The sequence below is a fragment of the Armigeres subalbatus genome, chromosome 1 (assembly GCF_024139115.2).
Source record: "Armigeres subalbatus isolate Guangzhou_Male chromosome 1, GZ_Asu_2, whole genome shotgun sequence".
NCBI lineage: Eukaryota > Metazoa > Arthropoda > Insecta > Diptera > Culicidae > Armigeres > Armigeres subalbatus.
This window is the reverse complement of record NC_085139.1, coordinates 235,314,037-235,337,201: the sequence shown is the minus strand read 5'-3', so window position 1 is coordinate 235,337,201 and position 23,165 is coordinate 235,314,037. Positions and strand designations below refer to the sequence as shown.

At 42.0% G+C, this 23,165-nt stretch overlaps 2 protein-coding genes across 2 annotated transcripts in view; both read left to right on the top strand.

The window, feature by feature from the left end:
* Window positions 1-23,165, top strand: part of LOC134211866 (RYamide receptor-like) — a 654,886-nt gene that overhangs the window by 538,505 nt on the left and 93,216 nt on the right. The gene's annotated exons all lie outside the window — the stretch shown is intronic.
* Window positions 8,232-22,784, top strand: LOC134205904 (keratin, type II cytoskeletal 2 epidermal-like). The gene is made up of 2 exons (XM_062681608.1): window positions 8,232-8,635; window positions 21,754-22,784. Exons 1-2 carry the CDS (start codon window positions 8,401-8,403, stop codon window positions 22,377-22,379), a joined length of 861 nt encoding a protein of 286 aa, XP_062537592.1. The 5' UTR covers window positions 8,232-8,400; the 3' UTR covers window positions 22,380-22,784.

The window sequence follows — 23,165 nt, the reverse complement described above, 5'->3', positions numbered from 1 at the left end:
CTGCCACAGCTTTCTAAAATCTGGGAGCCTCCAGACTCTGGGAGGCTCAGACTCGGCTGGGAGGCAAGCTCCAGCTTCTGGGAGGCCTAGCTGGGAGGCTCCAAGCTGGGAGGCAAGCTGGGGCATCTAGACAGCTGGGAGACAGAGCTGACAAGCTTCTGGGAAGCTCCAAGCCTGGGAGGCTGCTCTAGCTGAAAGCTTCTGGGAGGCTTCCTGGGAGAAGCTTCCTGGGAGGCACAAGCTCTGGGAGAAGCTCCTGCAAGCCTGGGGAGGCAAGCTCTGGGAGAGCTTTACAAGCTTCTGGGAGAGCACAAGCTGGGCTCAGCTTTCTGAAAGCTGGGAGAAGCTTCTGGGAGAGCTCTGGCTCTGGGAGAAGCACAAGCTGGGAGAAGCTGAAGCTGGGAGGCACAAGCTGGGGCTTTCTGAAAGCCTACAAGCACTGGGAGCACCAGCTTCTGGGAGAGCAATCTGGGAGCTTCTGGGAGGCTTTCTGCTTCTGGGAGACAGCTCTAAGCTTCTGGGAAGCTTCTGCTTCTGGGAGCAGCAAGCTTCTGGGAGAAGCTCACAAGCTCTGGGAGAACTTTCCTAAGCACAGGAAGCTTAAGCTGCACAGCTCTGTCCAGACAGCCTGCTCCTACAAGCTCTAAAGCTGGGAAGCTTTCAAGCCTTCTGGGAGCACCAGCCTGGGAAGGCCTTTCAGCTCTGGGAGGAGCTCTGAAGCTTCTGGGAGGCTTTCAAGCTTCTGGGAAGCAAGCTTCTGGGAGAAGCCTGGGAAGCTGCTCTGGGAGGCTTTCTAAGCTTCTGGGCTCTGGGAGAGCAAGCTTCTGGGAGAAGCTTTAAGCTTCGGGAAGCTTCTGGCTTCTGGGAGAAGCACAAGCTTCTGGGAGAAGCTTTCTAAGGGCTTCTCAACCTGGGATCATTTCTTGGGAGGTACCTTCGCTGGTCCTGGGAGGACAAAAATGCGTAATGGCAGGACGTATTACAATTACAATCAAAACTTATTGATGAAGTTTTTGGCAATTGTGTATTTTTCATTTCAAAACTTTGTCTTGTACAAAACCATGCTTTATTTTTCAGACTAAGGCTGGGTGATCTTTGCAGTGCATAAATGTGTTCTCCACTCAGATCGGTCCATGGTACATGTCGCCAACCACGCAGCCTGTGGAGGTTCCGCAAATCGTATTTCACATGATCACCGTGCTCGCTGCGCACCTTGGCTTCTTGTTCCCGTAGGATCGTTGTCAAGAACCAAATTTCACCAGATTGTTACTCGTCATTCTGGGATGCTCTGGTCTACTGCAGTCTTCAGATATTCGCGGGGTTAACGATGGATTGGCTTCTCCCAACAGCTGATGCAACTCGTGGTTCAATCGCCTTCTCACCATGTGCACCCCACCATAGATAGTTCACAGCACTTTCTTTCAGAAAACTCCAAGTGCGCTTGGTCCTGTGTCTGTTTGCTTCTCAGGCAAGCCTGGAACGCCTCCTTCCAAGATGTTCAAGCCTCCTTCCGAGAGGCTTGGCAGCATCTTTCTGAGATGCTTGGAAACCTCCTTTCAAGATGCTTGGAAATCTCCTTTCAAGAGGATTGAAGCCTTCAAGAGGCCTCTAAGCTTTCTTTCAAGAGGCCCTGAAGCTCCTTTGAGATACCCTGGAATGCTCTTTCAATAGGCTTTTTTCAAGAAGGTCGGAGGTCTCCTCACAAAAAGCTAATGGCTTTTCAAAAGGCTCGGAAAACTACTTTCAAGAGGCTCAAGCCTCTTTCCAATAGGCTCAGAAGCCTCTTTCCAATGGGCTCAGAAGCCTCTATCCAATAGGCTCGGAAGCCTCCTTGCAAGAGGTTGGGAAACCTTTTTTCAAGAAGATGGGAGCCTTGTTTAGGACACCCAGAAGTCTACTTTGAAAAGCTCAGAAGACTCCTTTCGAGAGGCTCGAAAGTTTCTTTCAAAAGGCTCGGAAAACTCTTTCAAGAGGCCTGAAGCCTCCTTTGAAGAGGACTGGAAGCCGTCTCCCAAGAAGCCTGAATCGCTGCTTTCAAGAGAATGGGAACCTTCTTGTTCAATAACGGTGTTAAACTTAATCTAGAAATAAAAAATACCTTAATAAAGAATAAAATTTAAAATTCAATATTGCCTGGGAACCCTCATTTCAACTGGGCCGGAAGCCTATTTTCAGGGGTTAACGATGGAGCCTTGTTTTAAGACGCCCGGAAGTCAACTCGTGGTTCAAGAACCTTAGAAGCCGCCTTGTACCCACCATAGGGTCAGTTCACAGCACTTTTCTTTGAAACGCTTGGATGGCTCCTTTCAAGAGGCTCAGCTCCCTTCAAGAGGCTCTGAAGCCTTTTTTCAAAAAGCTCCGAGGCCTCCTTTCAAGAGGCTCGAAAGCTTCGTTCAAGAGGCTCGGAAAACTCCTGTCAAGAGGGTCAGGAAGCCTTCTTTCAAGAGGCCTCTAAGCTTTATTTCAACAGACTGGCCTCGAAGCCTCTTTTCAAGAGATACCAGAAGCCTTGTTTTAAGACGCCCGGAAGTCTACTTTCAAGAGGCTGGGAAAGCTCCTTGAGGTCAGGCCTCCTTTCAAAAAGCTCAGAAGCTTTTCAAAGGCTCAGAGAAAACTACTTTCAATAGGCCTGAAAGCCTCCTTTCAAGAGCCTCCTGACTCAAGTCTTCCAAGAAGCTCAGAAGCCTGCTTTCAAGAGGTTGGGAAACCTCTTGTCAAGAAGATGGAAAGCCTTGTTTTTAGGACACCTTGGAAGTCTATTTCAAGAAGCTTGAAAGTCGCCTTTTAAAGCGGGGAAGCTTGTAAGCCTTCTTTTAACAGGCTTGGAAAGCCTATTTTTAAAGAGGCTCAGGAAGCTTACTTTTAAGAATTCAGGGCTTGGAATTGTTCTTTCAAGAGATCTGGAAGCCTGCTTTTAGGAAGGGGTACCTCAATTAATATAATAGTTACAAGGGGTACCTCTCAAGAAAAAGGTTGAGAACCGTCACGAGAGGAGCCGGCCAAGGGCCGAAAATCTCGTTAATAAAGATAAATAATAATAATAAGGTTGAGAACCGCTGTTCTAAGGGTCTGTGAGAAGCTTTCTGAGCTTCTGAGAGAAGCTTTCTAAGCTTCTGGGAAAAGCTTTCTAAGCTTCTGGGAGAAGCTTTCTAAGCTTCTGGGAGAAGTTTTCTAAGCATCTGGGAGGAGCCAAGCTTCTCTGGAGAGCTAAGCTTCTGGGAGAACCTAAGCTCTGGAGGCTTTCTAAGTTCTGGGAAGCTCCCTTCTGGGAGAAGCTTTCTAGGCTTTAAGCAAAAGCTCAGAAGCTTTTTCTGGGAGAGCTTGCTCTGGGAGAAGTTTGCTTCTGGAGTTTCAAGCTACAGTTTCGGGGAAAAGCTAGCTCTGGGAGGTTTGTCTGGAAGCCTTCTTTCAAGCTGGGAGAGCTTTCTAAGCTTCTGGGAACAGACTGGGAGGCTCTGCTCTGGGAGAGTTTCATCCTGGGATAGTTTTTAAGACTTTCCTGGGAGTTTCTAAGCTTCAAGAGTTTCTGCTTCTGGGGAGAGGCTCTTTCAGAAGCTGGGAGAGCTTTCTGAGGCTCTGCCTGGGAGAAGCTCGCTCCATAGCTTCTGCCTGGGAAGCTTTCCTGCTCCTGAAAGTTTCCAGCTCCTGAATAGCTCTGCTCCTGAGAGATATTCAGCTCAAAGCTCTCCCATGAGAAGCTCTGGCTGAGGAAGCCTCTAAGGAAGCTCTGCTCCATTTTCTGCGAAGCTCAAGATCCATGCGAAAGCCTGCTCCAGGCTTCTAAGCTCTTTTCAGAAGCTTTGCCTCTCATGAAAGTTTGCAGCTTGAGAAGCTTTTAAGCTTCTGCGAGAAGCTTCTAAATTTCTGCGAGAAGCTCTTTTCGAGAAGCTTCTAGGAATTTCTTAGCCTCTGCGAGAAAGTTCTTAGCTTCTGCGAGTTTTCTAAGCTTCTGCGAGAGCTTAGAAGCCAGAAGCCTCTAAGTTTAGAATCCCAGCTGCTTCAAGCTTCTGGTGAGAGCTCTGCTTCTGCAGTTTTCTAAGTTTCTGCGAGATAGCTTGCTCTGTGAGAAGCTCTGGGTGTTTCTAAGCTTTCTGTGAGAAGCTTCAGGTGGTAAGCTTCTGGGGAGAAGCTTTCTAAGCTTCTGGGAGAAAGCTTTTCAAGCTGGGAGAAGCTTTCTAAGCTTCTGGGAGAAGCTTTTCCTGGGAGAAGCTGGGAAGCTTTCCTGGGAGAAGCTTCTGGGAGAAGCTTTCTAAGCTTCTGGGAGAAGCTTTCAAGCTGGGCACCTGACAGCTCTGGGAGAGCTTTCTAAGCTTTCTGGGAGGCTTTCTCCAGCAGCTCTGGGAAGCAGATACAGCTTCTGGAGGCTTTCTAAGCTGGGGAGGCTCCAGACAGCTGGGAGAAGCTTTCCTAAGCTGCAGGAGGCTTTCTAAGCTTCTGGGATAGGCTCCTGGGAGAAGCAAGCTCCTGGGAAGGCTCCTGGGAGAAACCTGCTGAGGCTCCGCTCTGGGAGAAAAGCTCAGGAGCTCTCCTGGGAGACAGCTGGGGAGCTCACAAGCTCTGGGAGAGCTGGGAGGCCTGCCTCCAGAGCTCCTGCTCCTGGGAGCAAGCTCTGAAGCTCTGGCCACAGATAGCACAGCTGGGAGCAGAGCTCTGAAGCTCCGGGAGAGCTCAGCCTGGGAGGCTTCCAAGCTTCTGGGAGAGCTTCTGCTTCCGGGAGCTTTCAAGCTCTGGGAGGCTTTCCTAGCTTCCATGGGAGGCTTTCCATGGAGAGCTTCTGGGCTGCGGAGAGCTTCTGCTTCCAGAGAGCGCCAGAAGCTTCTCCAGAGAGCTTCCTAAAGCTCTGCGGAAGCTGCCTGGGAGAGCTTTCGCTCATGAAGCCTGCTGCAGAGAGCTCTGCTGGGAGGCTGCGAGAGCTCTGGAGAGGCTTCTGCGCGAAGCTTTCTAAGCTTTCTGCGAAGCTTTCCTGCTTCCCATGAGAGCTTTCTAAGCTTCTGAGAGAGCTTTCTGCTTCTGCAGGCTTTCTATGAGCTCTGCTGCAGGAAGTTTCTAAGCTTCTGCGAGAGCTCTGCAGAAGCTTCAAGCTTCCAGAGAGCTTTCAAGCTTCTGAGAGTTTCTAAACTGCGGAGAAGCTTTCTGAGAGGCCTGAAACTGCGGGAGAGCAAGCTCTGCGAGGCTTTCTGCTTCTGCGAGAGTTTTCCAAGCTCTCATGAAGCCTGAGGCTTTCTGCTTCAAACTGGCTGAGAGCTCTAGAGCTGCGAGAGCTTTCTGCTTCTGGGAGAGTTCCAAGCTTCTGGGAAGCTTCCAAGCTCTGCGAGAGCTTTCCCTAGCTCTGAGCACTGAGGGAAGCACCATGAGCTCCTATGGGAGGCTGTGCTTCTGAGAACTTTCTAAGCTGAGAGCTTTCTAAGCTGGGAGCACAGCTTCTGAGGAGCTTTCTGGCGAGAGCTTTCCCAAGCTTCTGGAGCTTTCTAAGCCTCTGCGAAGCTTTCAGAAGCTCTGAGCCTCCAAGTGGCTTCACTAAGCCTGCGAAGCCTCTGGGAGGCTTTCTAAGCTCTGAGAAGCTTTCTGCCGCGAGAAGATTTCTAAGCTTCTACGGGAATACTAAATTAATGATTTCTGTGTTAAGCTTCTGCGTGAAGTTAAACGATTTACTGATATGAAATGCTAATATCATCTTCCTTGGACATACGGGAGCTTGGCAGATAGCATTAGAGGCGATATGTGCCATCACAAATATTAGTCCCTCCGCTCGCTTTCAAATCGACTTCTATAAAAACATTCTTCATGCCTGCCGTATCCTAACGGAACTATCAATTCTATACTTTCGCCTCTAATGCTATCATGAACATGTACGTCCAAGTTTGGAAGATGATATTAGCATTTCCATATCATTCTGCGAGAAGCTTTCTAAGCTTCTGCGAGAAGCTTTCTAAGCTTCTGCGAGAAGCTTTCTAAGCTTCTGCGAGAAGCTTTCTAAGCTTCTGCGAGAAGCTTTCTAAGCTTCTGCGAGAAGCTTTCTAAGCTTCTGCGAGAAGCTTTCTAAGCTTCTGCGAGAAGCTCTCTAAGCTTCTGCGAGAAGCTCTCTAAGCTTCTGCGAGTAGCACTGAATGCATGCATCCGATATGTATTTAATATTCCAAGACTAGGTAGTGTTAGTCATCTCCTCCACCAACTACTTAATTGTTCTTTCAATTAGTTCTATAAATATTGGTCTTGTCAGGAAATCCTGGTTATCTGTTTTCAAAACTGAATCCTTGTAGGAACGTACGAACTAGAAGTCTTTTAGTCCCAATGCATAATTCAAGTTATTATGGCAAGTCACTATTCGTGAGGGGTATCATCAGTTGGAATTATTTACCGACAAACATAAAATGCTCCGTAAATTTATCGAACTTCAAACGGGATCTACTCTTGAAGTTGAATGAAATGCACTAAACATATAATTAATTTAATTAATATTGAATTGGTCTGAACATGTGAATTAGAAACAGTTAGTTTAATAATAATTGCTATGATTTGTCAATTGAAACAACACATTCTTATAATACGTTCTAATTGTAACATTAAAAAAGATTGTTAATCTTACGTTACATGTTATCGATAAATAAAATATAAAAACATAATATTCTAAATTTAGGAATCACTTGGGCGAATACAAATTTTTGACAGGTAAGACCAATTTTATGTTGACGTTTGTCTTCTTTTCAATATAATTCAAGCCCAAAATGCCTACTACCAAGGAATGTTCCTTTTAAGGTCACTCCTGACGGAATCCAAGTTTCAAAGTGCTCGCGTTTTCGGGGGCACACCACTCGATACGGAAGCAACGCACAACTGTCATTTTTATTTTTTCACGCATGCTGCGACGCAGCAAAACTAAATCAACAAAAATGACAGTTGTGCGTTGCTTCCGTATCGAGTGGTGTGCCTCCGAAAACGCGAGCACTTTGAAACTTGGATTCCGTCAGGAGTGACCTTAAGATGAAAGAAAACATCTGAATTTAAGTCTTCTTCGCGACAAATGGTCAGAGAACCTATTTTTTATAGCTAGGATGTGTTAATATAATCATTCCAATATTATAAGAGCAACTTTCTTTAGAGAAGCTTAAAAGTTGCTCTTTTAGATTTTAAAAATTAGGAAACTTATAAATTCTCATCAAATAATAGATTTTCCCATTAAGAAAACAATGAAACACGAAACTAACAAACCATGGGAGTCTCACTAATTTAAACCCAATTATCAAAAAATAAACATCGAGTTCAGGTATGCGGCAAAACGGTTTCATCCACCTGAAAAAACGTTCCTCTCTCGCCCAATTAATTGATGCACCCACATGCAATTAACACCCCAAAGCTGCAACGACCTTGAAACGATCTCCTGATTACGCCCTGCTCCGCGACCACGAATGCGTTAATTCATCATCACCGTCCGCCGGTGACGAGGCTTGAATCCGCTTCGAATTATGCAATCTCTCCATTTTTCCCAGCGGCAATAACAACAATCTCCGGCTTCGCACAGCAAGCCCCAAACAGCGGAGCGCCAAGCGATGCGTTCACCACGTGCGGCTCTGGTTGGCGCTCGCCATCACTCGCATCCATCCCAGTCCACCCACAATTCCCATGATCCAGCAACCCACTGATCTACTGCGCGCCGAAGGAAGACGCGCGCGCGCGGCGGCGCGGACCGACGTTTCGAAGAAAGGGGAAATGCCTTTCTTCTCAAACTTGGAAGACCCCTGAACCAGCAGCCAGCGGGGTAGCAGAAGTGAACGCAAATGTTTATACACGCTCTTCTGGAGTGTCGTGTGGCGCGATAGCTCTTCATGTTTTTCTCTCTCTTCGCGCGATCTTCGTCCCGTCTTCGAGGCCCGCCGCGCGGTCTGATCCGCAACGGAAAGCGAGAGTGATGGTAGTAGAGGCTGGCTTACCGGTGTTCTTCGGTTTGATTGTTGTTTTGTGTGTTTGATCGACCGCGTCGGGTTCGCCTTCCCCCTTCGCGACAGATGAACCATACGCCGCACGGTTCGGGGTTCGTTGGTTTATTGTGGCTTGTTGGGGGGATGCGCGTCCTCTCTCTTCGGTGGAGGTTCTCTCGCGCGGTTGCGCGCGCGCGGCCGCCGCTTTCGGGAGCCCCAAAGTTGGCCGCCTCGAATGGCGCTGCTGGAAACTTCTTCAGGCCGCGGCAGTTAAGGGTATTAAGGGTATAAATTCGATTACACCGGATTGGACCAGCATCAGTCATCTGTTTGCATTTCTCGGACCAACATCGTCCAAAAAGCCCCTAGAACGTGATCGTGAGTCCGCGCTCCGACAAACAAATCCGTTTGCAGCCCCGTTTTTTCAAACGAACGCAAGTTCCGTGAGTGTGCGTGTGTGTGCGCCGTTGAAGATCCTGTGAGGATGAGAGGCTTCGTACTGTTGAGCTGTTGTTTGGCTCTGGCTTCCGCCCGACCGGAAGCGGGATACTCATACAATCGTCCCTCGGGAGGATCTCACTCGGGAGGCGGTGGCGGCGGTGGCTACTCGTCCGGTGGCCACGGAGGCGGCGGTGGCGGTGGCGGCCACGGCGGAGGCTCGTTCAGCTCCGGCGGTGGTAGCAGCGGATTCTCGTCCTTCGGCGGAAGCGGCTTTGGAGGTGTGTGTCTGTGTTCTGTGTGTTGAAGGACTTTGAAGATGGAAGGACTTTGGCGGTTGGAGTTGAATAGTGGTTTGCGATTGACTGGTTGAAACGATAAGTGACACGAGCTGTGAGGGACATAAATGACGAATCTAAAAAGGACTGACTGGATGGTAAAGTGAAAAGCGAACTGTTCGGCATCACGATGTGATTCGAAAGGACTGCATTTGTGAACTTATTATGAAGAATGAAAATGTGATAAGAATTCGTCTGATGTTATTAGCTCATTTTGATAGATTCCAGAACTGATGTGTCGAACATACTGACCATACTGAGCTATTGGCTCGTCTCTTTGGTAAAAATAGTGTTTGGGCCAAGTAACACACTACTGAAATGGTTAAGTGAACAAAGCAATGCTACGTAATCGTACGAAGTGATTGTGTAAATCGTTTCAAAGTTATGTAGAACTCACAATACCTCGACTTGATCGGTCAACAAGTAAATCTTGAACTTTTCAACGGATCATTAAAATTTAGATCGGGATATTTTTTTTTTTCAAAGGTGCCGATCAAACACTGTTGAAGATTACTAAACGGTACGTGGGTCCATAGCAATTCATTGCCGGCTGCATCAAAACTATAGTCAAGAATGAATTTTTGAAGTTTTCTGAATTCGGATAAAAACAAATATTTTGAAGTCCAATCAGGAAATATTTGTTCCATTTCGAAGAGCCTTAATTTTTATTCAAATGTCTTTAAAGCATCTTTCAATGTTCAAAGTTGGCTCCAAATTAGTTTCTTTTATTTGTATAAATTTGTTGTAGTGAAATCATCACCAAGAAAAACATAATAAGAAGAATGACAACTACTATTCTTTCTGTGCACCATCGACTGCTGATAATGTAGTGTTGTTTCTCTGTACACATCCTTTCTGTCTGTATCATTTTCAAATTACAGAAAAAAATTAAACCCAATTCAATCATGGGATTCGTTTTATCGTCGGAGCCCGGAAAAGAAACCTGACAAAAATAACACTCTCCAAGGATGATAAGCTTTTATAGCCTTTTTTACTCCAGATTACTCTATTTATGGTAATACATGTCATGATAAAGAATATTTAAACGCGATATTTATTATAATAAATGGCGTAATCAGAATAGGCTATTATATCGAATTCTGATTGCATCAAAATATTTTAAGAATTTATCACAGCTTAGGAGTTCATCAAAATAGGTTTGTAATCAACACCACCAAATTGAACAACTCACAAATAATTCGAAGGTTTTCAGTAAATTGTTTAAGAATCGTTATTTCAATACGACTTCACTGCAGTTATACGAGCTTATAATTAAAAAATTCAATAAGCTGAGAATTGATTTCGTTTGATTTTTCTTATTATCGTTACCGCGAGGATCGTCCGTTATCGTGGAAGAAACCAAATAGCCAACGATTGTGACGAAATGAATGATTAATGATCCAATGGAAGCAAATGTCAGTGTGAATGACCACAAATTATTTTTTGTATAAAATTTTCGTAAATATTTACCAAATTCCTTCAGAAACCCTCCTGAGAGTTTTTAATTCTATTTTGGAATGTTTTGGAACTTGTGGAAAATTTAAACTTCTTCAAAACATCCTTAATGATCCTTTCATCTTCCAGATTTCTTACCAGAACCAAACCATGACGAAACAATTTTTGAATATTGATCTTTTCCGGCATTGTTTTGTTATAAATTGTTTCACTGGCTTGATTGAAGTCATCTTTTAAAAAAAAACTCATATTATTTGGCACCTCTAGTTTTAAAATTAAGAATAACAAATAGATAAACCCTAGCAGCACAATCCAGACTGATTTGGTTGCAGCAACTCAAATGTGACTTAATTCGGTTGCATATTGGTCACATAAACTTTTGTGCAATATATGTGCTGCTCGGGAAAGGTGCTGCTATCTCATTCTGTAACTGGACGTTCGCCTGTTTTTTGATCAACATCAGACCAACCCTAGTAACATTTTAGTCTTATGCTGCTTTTATAACACTCTTGAAGAGTAAATTATTGTCTTCAAGAGCGTTATATCTTAGCTTAGCTTTGACTGACTACACATATCTATGGTTGCCATTCCGCGATTGACCAGAATCAGTGAAATTGCACAAAGACTCAACTGAATGCTTGACTTACTTGGGAATTCCTCAGGCAGTTTCACACTGCCTGACTATTTTATTCAATTTTTGTTTTCTTCCGTTTTTATTTTGAGGCTCCGAAAGATATGAGTTCTCTGGCATAGTTGACTCTAAATGGGCTAAATAATTGGCTGGGATAATGTATCGAACTAACATTTAAGACAGGAAAGGTCAATTAATTCTTGAATAATTCATCAATTGAATGAAACATTACGATTTTTTTCATACTGATCTAGGCTGCAAAATTTAATTGAATTGGCTAGCTGCTTATTTGACACGTCGTTGAATTTCAAATACTTCTTCCGTGTCCTTTGCTATGTTCTGTAAGATTTTTAGTATTAAATATTCCTTAAAACTAAATATTTCTGAAAAATAGAACATCTTTTAAATCGCTGTGGAAGTTCCATCGTGAATTTCTGCATAAATTTCATTTCATGTATTTCAAACGTTAAAACATTTTTGGAAATTTTCCAAGCATATTTTTTTGAGTCAGACACATTTAAGATAGTGTTGTTGTCATTGGCAATGCTTCAGTTTTACATTCGCTGTCAACATAGAGCCTTCGTCACATCACAACGATGAGAAACAATGAACATTTGCATTCTGATGTGATAAACCACAAGAGAATCTTTTGATTGCGACATTTATTTGCAACAGGGCAGTTCGACAAACAGAGGTATCTCTTTTGCAACTTTCTCCTTACAGATAGTTCTTGATACAGTCGCCTTTCCACATTTAGATATTGAAGGTACCATCGAGATAAGGAGAGATCGAGGAATGGAGGTAACATTGGTATGGAAACTAGATTGAATAAAGCTCGCTTCTATAAAAAAAAATGACAACAAAAAAAATCAATTTCTTGTTTATGATGTCTAGATGGTCTAGTAGCCTGGATTGTAGATTGAATCCAGAACAAAAAATATGACCAGAACACGTCGAGTTGGAGAGATGTCGGGAGGTCATCAAGATGTAGAAAGCATAGCTGTATGTGAACTGAAGGAACCGATGAAACCAACGACATGAGGAGAGATATCGAAATACAGAACAAAGAGAGTCGGCTGTAAAAGGAAAACTATCATCAATAACAGAGTAAGAAAAAAGCTCCATCTCGATTGCTTGGATCTCTGTTTAAAAAAAACCGCTTTAGAAAAATTCATTTCAAAAGTTTTTTATGCGATTATTCAAAATTTCTTTTGAAAAATGTCGCACCAATTAATTTAATTTGTAATTCGCAACATATTTTGCAGTTTCAGAGAAATCTTTGTGTTGTGCATTCATCTATGAATCTATCACTCCAAAGTTCTTTAACAGTGTTAAGTAAAGACCGTATTGTCAATTATGAGTACACTTAAAAACGATGTTATATATATTAGGCTGAAACAAATATTTAAAAACAATGATGTATCCCCCCCACCCCTTCGGATTTTTAAGCCCAAAAATTATATTTTGAGGGGGCAACAACAAAAATTTTGGATGATTTTGAGGATTTTCAAAACATTCTCTAACAAATCCGAGGAGTTTTATTTTTTTTCCATTTTATTGTTCATTTTTTATTATCCCCCCCCCCCCTTGACCTTTCGGAGTCCAGTCGGACATAATTTAAATTAAATATTTGTAACGACCTTATAGACAATCAAATATCCTAAAACCACTAAAAAATTTTTTGCGGATCTGGCTAGTTCTCGCGCTTTCTTCTTGATATTCTTCATAAGGTTTTATTTTGCACAACCGTAACGTCAAAGATTTTGATTACGTTGACCCAGTCTTTTTTGGATTTGTTGATGTCATCTGCTCCTCTATCCTTCTTCCGCAATTTTCCCTTCATTAAAGCCCAAAGTTGTTCAATACGCCTCATTTGTGCGCTATTCGGAGAATTCATGTCTTTTGTAACAAATTGCACGGTGTTTTTTTTTTTGATACCATTCTATGGTGGTTCGCGCATAATGACATGATGCCAAATCAGGCATAAGCAGTGTCGGACCATTGTCCTTCCGGATAAGTGGTAGAATTCGTTTATTAAGACATTCCTTCTGGTACGTTTCGGTGTTCATATTCGCGGTCGTGAAAAAAAGGCCACATTGGCAAATCGCTTGCCAAACCGTTACCTTTTTCCCAAATTTCTCACAAAAAATGGACTTCCCTGACTTCGGGACATGCATTCTAAGCTTAACAGTGTAAAACTGTGCCCCCTGAAGTGCTTTGTAGTCCAATTTGACTTACGTTTCGTCATCCATGATTATGCACATGTCATTTATGACCAAAACATCGTCGCACAGCTTCCGAGCTCGAGTTTTCACGGAATCTGCCTGAATTTGACTGCATTGGACCATTCCAATCGAAGTTCCACACTTTTTTGCACAATCTCTTATTGACAGCTCCTTTCCTTCGAGTACTTTGCGAATTTTCTTGTCTAACTTTGGGATAGATGCACCTTCTTTGCGTCCAATGGCCGGGTAAGTCCTTCAACGTGTTTGATGCCGCACAAACACTAACTCCTTCTTGTTTCGCCCATTTTCTTAGCGATAGCCCTTTCTCCGTCCGTACAATACTTGGTCACAGTCGATTTTTGCTTTTTTCCGTCCGTGTGGGCTTATTGTTGCACTTGATTTTAAACTTGAACTTTTTGTAAAGGTTTTCATTTGTTTACAAGTCTATTAACACACTGAAATTCAACAGCTGTCAAAACAAGTCATACACGGAAGAAATAAACTACCCAATAGTGAGTTTAATTCACCCAACCTCGAACATCCGTACGGGAAGCCAAAATTGAGTAAGGTAAATTTATTTACCCAAATGTAAGTTTAATTCACTCAATTTTTACCTCAGGTAATATAACTTAAAATTGGCTTCCCGTATTGAACTGGCGTCGTTGGATTGTTTGGCTCTTTTGTTTTTGACAACAAAAGAAAGAGTGGATGAAAGAGAAGAGAAAAAATAACTCAAAAGTAAGTTTAAAAATACTCAATTTTGGGTACTTTTTTTCTTCCGTGTAGTCTTTTTCATACAAAGCCTCAAAGGTGTACTCATGATTAACGATACAGTCTTTATGGCTCTGCTTTAGTAATTTAAGTCTGGCGATTACAAATTAATCCATTCGGCTAGAAAAACATCGCCTAATAACCGAAAAATTCACATCCAACAACACCAAAATCGGCATAAAAACATGAATAGCATCAAACAACGAGATAGCTCCAACTTACTCTAAGAGTGAAATCAGGAGTGATTCAGTTTCATTCCAAATTTTCGACCACTATTCTAGTTTGAACCTGGAGCCAAATAGAACAAACTCACTGGTTTTCCCAGCAGCGTTCTATTCATGTTTTTTCAAATTTTCATTTAAATCAAATCATCATGTTGGCGCCAAGAAAGGCGCCGTAATTGCAAAGTGGATTGATCCGTAGATAAAATGACGCATTTATACACCAAAACAATTGGAAAATATTTGAATAGAACGGAGAAAATAGAACGGAGCGTTATACCAGTTTTATTTTTTTGACATTTGACTGGTATAAAAAATGAATCTAGAACAGCTGCTGGGAAAATGAATGTTTCAGATTCATATTCAAACTGACAGCCCCGAACGATTTGAATCACTGCTGATTTTACTCTAAGTAGTCCAAATACCAAGTATGGGGCCTTCCTTAGCGCACCGCACCGGTGAGAAGCGCGGCTACAAAGCAAGACAATGCTGAAGGTGGCTGGGTTCGATACCCGGTTCGGTCTATGTAGGACATTTTATGGTGAAAAAAATTTCTTGACTACCCTGGGCATAAAAGCATTCATCGTGTCAGCCTCATGATATACAAATGCAAAAATGGTAACTCGGCTTAGGAACCTGACAGTTAACGAATGTGGAAGTGTTTAATGAAGCTGCGAGGCAGAAACGTCCCAGTGGGGAATGTGATGCCAATAAGAAGAAGGAGAATAAGTCCAAGTGCTTACTCAAGATTATTTCGTCTACAAGGAATTGCCAAGCTTCTTCGAGTTGTGTTCTTCTTCCTCTCATTGAACGCTCACCAAAAAATGTTTAGATCCAGCGTCAAAATCACGAGTTACTTCAAGCTGCTCAAAATTGCCCCAGCTTCAGCTCCCAATCAGTTTCAAGCGACCCGAAGTACTTTCGATTCGGATGGATTGACCAAAAAAAACTTGCTCAGAAGCAATTGAAATCTTCTTCGAGTTGTACAGGCCTAATGTGAGCTGCTAATATTTTTCGCTTTCTTCGTAAGCAGTGTTGTGCTTCAGCACTTCATGATTCATCATTCTCAGACGATAATGATTGCCTTTTTCGTTTGAGATTTTTCCAGGTGAGAACAGTTGACGAGTTTTAAACTGAAGTATCTTAGATAAATGTCAGAAGTCCCACCAAATCTTCTGTTTGGCTTTATGGTTTCGTAATAGGAAAAAAATGAGTTCAAAATGTGAAGAAAAATTCTTCAAATCAAGGTACGTTTTCGATACGATTCTAACTTGCTGGCGAGTTTTGATTCATTGATAACTTAAAAGCAAGATCGCATGTAAGTTTCATTTCCAAGACAAAATTTGAAGCATTTCACACTTATTTTGTGCCATATTTGACAATTCAATTAGGTATATTCCGTTATTCTATCCACCAGACAATAGTAAAATGGCCATATGATTTCCATGATCAAAACATTCAGAAAAAGATTTTTCGAAATTGATTTATTGGATTCGTACATCCAAGCCAGTGACGGGAAATGTCAATAAAATGTCGTGGGATTGCAATTACTAATTTGCTAATCACTTTCTTCAGAAGTTATTAACAATTCGGATTATAGGGTCCTTTGAGGGCTACATGTTTATATAAAAAAAAACTTAATTGTAAATAATGTGTGATAAAAGTTATTAGCAAATTAGTCCCATGACATCGAAATTACATTTCCCGTCACTGCCAAGCCCCAGTAAACATGTTTTTCGCTGAGGTCAAAATTGCTAAAAATCAGCAAATAGTTTGCCGAAACCCAATCTTCAAACTTCGGCTGTGCGAATTTTGCCGAGCTGCAGAAATAAAAACTGAGTGTGATGGTTTGAATAATACTGTGAATAATACTAAATGAAAATTTCTCAGAGCGGAAATTTTAGTGTTTCGAACGTATAACCAATAACGGCGATGACGACGCCCCATAAGTTAATTAGGAGCAAGAAAGAAATATTAACGTTTTGACTAAAATCCCTAGCAGACTCATATTCCGATCACTCGTCACATGGAGATTTATCTGAAACATTTCGTTTTTACTGTATAAATAAACGAGTTTAATTGTTAACAATGAAATAACGTTGATATTTTGCAATTTAGTACATTGAAGGTGGTGTTCGGAATTTGAAACAAAGTGTTTCGAATTTGAGACAATAATATTACTAAGCGTGTTCGGCATTTGATACAAAGTTTGGCAGAATATACCGTGCAAACTCAAACTTCGGACGCTTAAGCACTTTCTGAAATACAATCATCCTGTTAACTCACATTTTAAATCACACCGTTTAAATCACCATTGCAATCACTAAGTACAGTATTCATTGTTGAGCTACGTATTTAATATGTGCAAGATTTTGCGAAGAATGTATGCAATTTATGAAAATGTCCGGCTTCGATTTGATTCAAACCTCGGACACCGGCCAGGTTGGATTCATATTTCGGACACAAAGATTCAAACTTCGGACACCTGATTACACAGTACCGGGAAGAATAATTGAAAACAATTTTCACTGCACAGTTCAGACTGTCTTTTAATCATTTCGTCGCATTGTTTTAACATGTCTTATTAAAATGTTACTATACTAAAACAAGCGAAAACTATTAGTCTTTCCGTTCTAGCTTGACGAAACATTTCGATGAAATATTTCAAAAAAAATCCCATACGAATTGTGGCGTCCAAAGTTTGAGTGTGTCCGAATTTTGATTATCCACGGTATTGCTGTTCCAGAAAAAGCTATCCTTTTTCCGTTTGCGGTAGTTTACGCAGCTGTCCCTTCATACATGTCGTTTTGCATGGCATACTACGATGACAACACCAAATATCAAGTTTTTGTTTCAGTGTTTCTAAGATTTTCAACTAGATTTGCAAGCCTGTGGAAGAACTTTGACAGTTGCGGAAGAACTTTATATATGGAGTCCGCAAAATAAAAAAAAAATCAAAGATCCGCTAGATGCTCCCAATCAATAAAATATGATAATCAATCGCTTAAATGAAAGTTACCCGATGGATTTCGTTACCCGATAGAAGCAATTTGTCAAAACATTATAATCCATGTGCCATAAGAACCTCCGAAGTGGAGACTTTGCTTAAGTGTTCGGAATATGAATGAAAACGGTAGCAGGAGATTTTTACTGTTTGAAGAACATGTTTACCTCTCTGTCGTCATAAAAACCATAGAAAGGAACATTAGTCAGTTGGTAAACATCATTAGGTCTGGATTTTGTTCTTATTGGTGCTACGACCGCGCCAGGACAAGAGCGATCAATTCTTTATTGCTGAATAATGTCCCAAAAACGGACCGAAACGTCGGACGGACAAGAACATTATAGTTCGTTTGATACAATAATAAGACTGCTAAGCCATAAAGCCATAAAATTATTTCCATTGTTTCGTTTAGTTTTTCCAAGAATTTTTTAGCGCAATGTTTTGGAATCGCTTCGGCGTTTTTACACAATTTCATCATTTGCTCTTTGGATGAACGACCCTAATTAGATTTGATAGGAATGAAGTTAGTGTAACAGGAGTCGCCTACGAAGTAGGTTCTCACAGCAATATCTTCCTTCTATTTTATTCGATGCTTCCTCCAAGAATTCTCATGAAAGAGTTTTGGCAGAGGCCCCCATAAGAAATTCGTTCAGATGCCTGACAGGAATACATTCAAAAGTATTTCTCAAATGATATATTATTAAAATGCTCTCAAAAATCAGTAGAATTTCTGAGGTGTGCTTCAGAATTCAAGTCCTTCGCTTAGCTCTGTGATTGGATGTGCCAAGGGAAGCTCCAATTTGGGACGTTCCAGGAAGTGAAACCTAGTGAAACTGGCAACCGACAACCACGTGTTTTAAGTGAGTGTTTGTGCTGCCGCTTGCTGTTGCACCTCCTTATAATTTTACGGCAGTTTAAAAAACAAACGACACACCGTCGATGGCGGAACGATCGGAAACCTTTTTCTTCTATCCAATTTTTCTTGCACCTTGACGTGAATGCGTAAGCTGGGTCAAGGCTTGCAAAAAGGACAAAATGTAATGTCAGCAGCCATTGTCACAATTCGTCAGATGCATCCAGCACCATTTTTGCGTATGGACATCCCATACAAAATAGGGGGAAAGACGGCTTTGGCAGGTTTTGTTCTATTATTGGCAGGGGGGTTTTTGTCGACCAAATTTTATGAAATTTGGCCACAATATTCTTTGATATGCAAAGAACGTTTAGGCCAAATTTGAGCCTAGTCAGTCATAAAAAAACCATCTGCCAATAATAGAACAAAACCTGCCAAAGCCGTCATTCCCCCTACTTTTCCTTTCTGTGGAATATTCAAAGACCAAACACATATCAATATGAATATGTTCGTCATTCCCGAAATAAAAAATTACATATTATGAAACTTCTTTACACGTTTGCACATAAGAAACACGGGAAAGGGCCGTTTGGCCCAATACCTGAATATACCATTTGGCCGAACAGACCATTTGGACGAAAGGATCATTTGGCCGAAAAGGTCATTTGGCCGAATAAGTCATTTGAAAAGTGATAAGAAGGTGAGCAAGAGTCAAGACAGTAAGAATGTGTTAGTGTGTAGGTTATGTTGATACAAAAGACCAAAAGTGCATCTGCATCTCCACAACTGTTATGGGAAAGAATTCAGTAGGAATTGAAACTGGCAACCAACAACCATGTGTTTTCGGTGAGTGTTTGTGCTGCCGCTCGGTGTTTCACTACCACAGTTATAATTATGCGGCAGATGGAAACAGAAAAAACGACACACCGTCGATGGTGAAACGATCGAAAACCTCTTTCCTTTGTCCAATTTTCCTTCCACCGTAATGTTAGTTGGGTGAGGTAAACAGAAGAATAGATCTGAACCCACCATGGAAATTTATGTGACTTATGCAACTTGCTTTGTGCACGGGTAGGGTTTAATCAAGCGGGAGTGCCAAGCACAAACATGATCCTAAGCAGGGTTTGCAAAAATGGCTTTCAATAAATAAACAACGATAAAAAAGAGACAAAAACCTCTTCCAATCATAACAACAAGTTTATCAAACTTGTGCAAAAAACCAGATACAGACGATACAGATAGGCAGCCCCACCGGAAGGCTATGATAAAACGCTTCGTTCTTGCTCATTTTATGTTGGGGATCATATTTTTTTCATGCATCTGTGTAAAACAAGATGTTATGCGTAATCAGAACTGGTGCCCCCTGTAATTGAGGACTTTTCAAGGGAATTGTCATGGAGTATACCCCTTCGAATCATTTCATTATCGTATCAGTTACCGAAAACCTCTGTGTGACGCTGTGTGTAACTTACTGCTAACTCGATTGTTTAGTTTCGGCGCTGAGTTTTTTACTACCCTACATTCAGGTCACGCACGATGGGATGAATGCGGACGCTGTTAACACTAAGCATGACGATTTTTTTCTGTTGCGTTGCGCTGTGTCCTTAAAAGAGTTCTTCGTCAATATTTTTTCATCAAACCAAATCAGCAGCTGCCCTCAAATTGCTTTCAAAAACAATATTGTCTCCTCAAATAACCAGGGATCGTAATGCTCCCTCATTATCACTGTCAGTGCCGCGAAAAGTTGATTTGCTTGTTTTCTCACTTCTTTCATTCTTTTCGTGCCTTAGTAGCTTTCACAGAACAAACATCCTATCCCAAATTAAGCAGTCGATGTAGTGGTGTGGCTAGAGTAATCGCAACCCAATGTCATTTTTGTTGGTGTTCTGGGTTCGAATCCCGTTGCGGTCTTAATTTTTTTTATAAATGCACTTGCAAATGCAAAATGAGTGAGGCGTAAGAATGATGAAACGAAAAAGGAATTTCATCAAGTAGGCACGATTTTCGTTTATCTTTCAGGCTAGTTCTAGAGAAAAAAGAAGAAAACGAAAAAAAAGAAGATGGTACCACAGAATTTGAAAATGATCCATTGGTTTAACCGAAATTTTTTTTTTTCAGATTCTTTCGTAAATTAATTTCAAGCTGTTACAGATAATTCCTCATAGAAAACACTACTTTGGTAGTTGTTCCAACTTATCATACAAGATTTTTTTTTAACTCGTCTATATCAATTTTCTTCCAAATCTCATTGATAGTGAGAATTTGCAGTACTGCTTACAACTTTTATATCAAAAAGAACATCTCCATAAAAAAACGTTATAGCAAAACACTGGAAGTATCATGCCTTCCAATTTAATGGGAAATTGTTGGAAATTATTTTGTATTATCACATTTCGGATAGTACTGTGCAGATTTCTTCCTTATTTTTAGCATTACGAATTTCAACACAGTGCAACTTGCAAGAGTATCATAGCCATAGTTTTTACCACTAGATGCATAAGTATTAGATTGTTAATGGAGCTTCAAATCTTGTGATTTCCATGTTTTGTTCAAGACGGTATTTTATGTGTCAGATGTTCATGTCTTTCATCACAGTAGCCCAACTTTAATCGTTAAGCACATGCAAACCAAAACACTAACTTTGACTTTCAAAGTACCAAACAAACCTTTTATACAACATCCGGGTCACTATGGTCGAATAGTTAATTCAAAAGTAGAGGATTGCTAATGTCGCTCCAAATCGCGTGACCAACATCTAGTTTGCCGCGGCCTGGCAGTCAAAGTGCCGGTACTCAATGTGGTTGACAAAACAAAACATGCCTTACAACAGTTAACGATCATTTTTAACATATTGAAGCCAGTATTGGGAAAACATATTTAATGCCAACAGCACCATTAGCATTCTAGTAGGGGGAAAGCCGGCTTTGGCAGGTTTTGTTCTATTATTGGCAGGGGGTTTTTTTATGACAGACTATGCTCAAATTTGGCCTAAACATTCTTTGCATATCAAAGAATATTGTGGCTAAATTTCATGAAATTTGGTCGGCTAAAACCCCCCTGACAATAATAGAACAAAACCTGCCAAAGCCGTCTTTCCCCCTATTTATGCTTCTAATACAACGAATGGAACATTTATCTATAAAATACGATATCTGTTGTTTACATTGACTGTTTACGGTAGTGAGCAAACGTCAGACTCTAATAAAAACGATTCGCGCGCCCGCCACGATTGGGAACTTCGCCAACTGATAAAACAATTTGTGTCGATTAGTAGATCAATGACCGATGAAATATTCTCAAAAACTGCAAACAAATAGCCCAACGAAGTCTGTCATGGATGAATCCTCACAATATCCATGCCTTCAAACAATCCATAGGACCAATCAATATTCAAATGTGCCCAGACAGATACTGTTTCCAATTTTATTGCTAAGTATTGTTTTTAGACCTTCGTTCTCACAGTCTAAGAACCTTCTCGGAACCTCTAGGAGAGTATCATCACCGTATTTAAGCAACTGAATGATCTGGATTTCAAACAGTTTTTCGGCTTCCATTACAAATATCGAAGTTTAAGCTGATCACGATTTTTGTAGAAAAAAGTCTTATTGTTAGCCTATTCCATGGGAAATGTCTAACAATGGGTTAAACCCTTCTTATTGAAAACCGTGAATGCCCTTTTGCACAGTATATCTGTCAATCCCAATGTTGAAAACATCCGTCTCGAGCTGCTATTATGCTTATCCAAAGTCTCGTAATGCATCGAAATTTTATCCACAACCGGTAATATTCGTTTAGGATCTGTCCTCAATCGCAAATCAACGACTGACCGCTACCGATCACCCCCAACCCGCAATTCTAACGATTCTACATTCTTCCAAACACGCCCATTTCCCACCACCAGGTTCCTCCTCGTTCAGCTCCGGCGGTGCTAGCAGCTTCGGCGGAGGCTCCAGCAGTTTCGGCGGTGGCAGCAGCTTCGGCGGCGGCTCCAGCAGCTTCGGCGGTGGCTCCAGCAGCTTCGGTGGCTTCTCCGGCGGTTCCCAGCAGGCCATCATCCAGAAGCACATCTACGTGCACGTTCCGCCACCAGAGCCGGAGGAGGTCCGCATCCAGCGCCCACTCCAGGTAGCCCCGGCCCAGAAGCACTACAAGATCATCTTCATTAAGGCCCCGTCGGCACCGGCCTACCAGGCACCGCAGATCCCCATCCAGCCCCAGAACGAAGAGAAGACCCTCGTTTACGTGCTGGTCAAGAAGCCCGACGAACAGCAGGACATCGTCATCCCGACCCCGGCCCCCACTCAGCCCAGCAAGCCAGAGGTCTACTTCATCAAGTACAAGACCCAGAAGGAGGGTGGCGCCGGAGGATTCGTCGGAAGCGTCGGAGGTGGCTTCAGTGACGCTATCGGAGGCGGTGGTGGTGCTATTGGCGGCCATGACAGCGGCTCTGGCGATCTCAGCGGAGGACACGGTGCCACCGCTCCAGCTGCCCAGTACGGACCCCCCGGAAAGTCCGGCCCATACTAAGCGGCGCCCGGCCATTCCATCGAACGAACAAACGAACCGATTCCGCGGACCACGTAGCTAGTCGAAAAACAAACACAAACACACATTCAAACAAAAACACATCCAAGCGGAGTCTAGCTCACGCACACAATCACAAACCAATCACGTTGTTATTGTTGAACGCTCCCATTCTTTGCCGCTGGAGGTTCCGATTTGGCGATGAACTCCTCTGATCCGGAGCCGAGTGCAAATCGGAACGCCAAGGCCTCTGTTGTACATAGGATTTCTACTTCACGAAAATTTCTTAGGACGTAGGAATTATTTTTACAACTCTACTTATTACGATAATTAATTATAATCTTGTTTAATGTTGTTCTTAGAAAAGATATGCAAATTAAAACGGTGACAAATTTTTTAGAAAAAAAATCGGGAGCCCCTTTTCATTTCGCGACTTTTTTATAATCATTATGATGACGTAAATGCTTTTGTATTCGAGATTATGCAGCCGGTGATAAAAACTGCGGGACAAAAAAAAAACAAGAACAGGTGAATAAACGCAAACTTTTACTTTCATTGTGGCCGCGGTGGTGGTGTGTCGTAACCGTTGCGGTTGATTATCGCCTCGGGGGTGGAGTCTGATGCTCAGTTGATGCTGAGAGATCAGAAGTGCATGGAGCAAGCAACGAAAAAAATGGAGCGAATGATTATAATTATTATTATATGTGCGTTTCGAGATGCTGCTGCTAAGTAGGTTTTGTACGTGAAATTGGGATACGTTGGTAACGATTTACAAAGATGTAATTCCTA

Bases quoted from the DNA above. Each gene is read 5' to 3' on its own strand.
- LOC134205904 (XM_062681608.1), top strand. From the start codon at position 8,401: ATGAGAGGCTTCGTACTGTTGAGCTGTTGTTTGGCTCTGGCTTCCGCC. The intron at 8,636-21,753 runs GTGTGTGTCTGT...TCCCACCACCAG, and splicing joins CGGCGGAAGCGGCTTTGGAG to GTTCCTCCTCGTTCAGCTCC.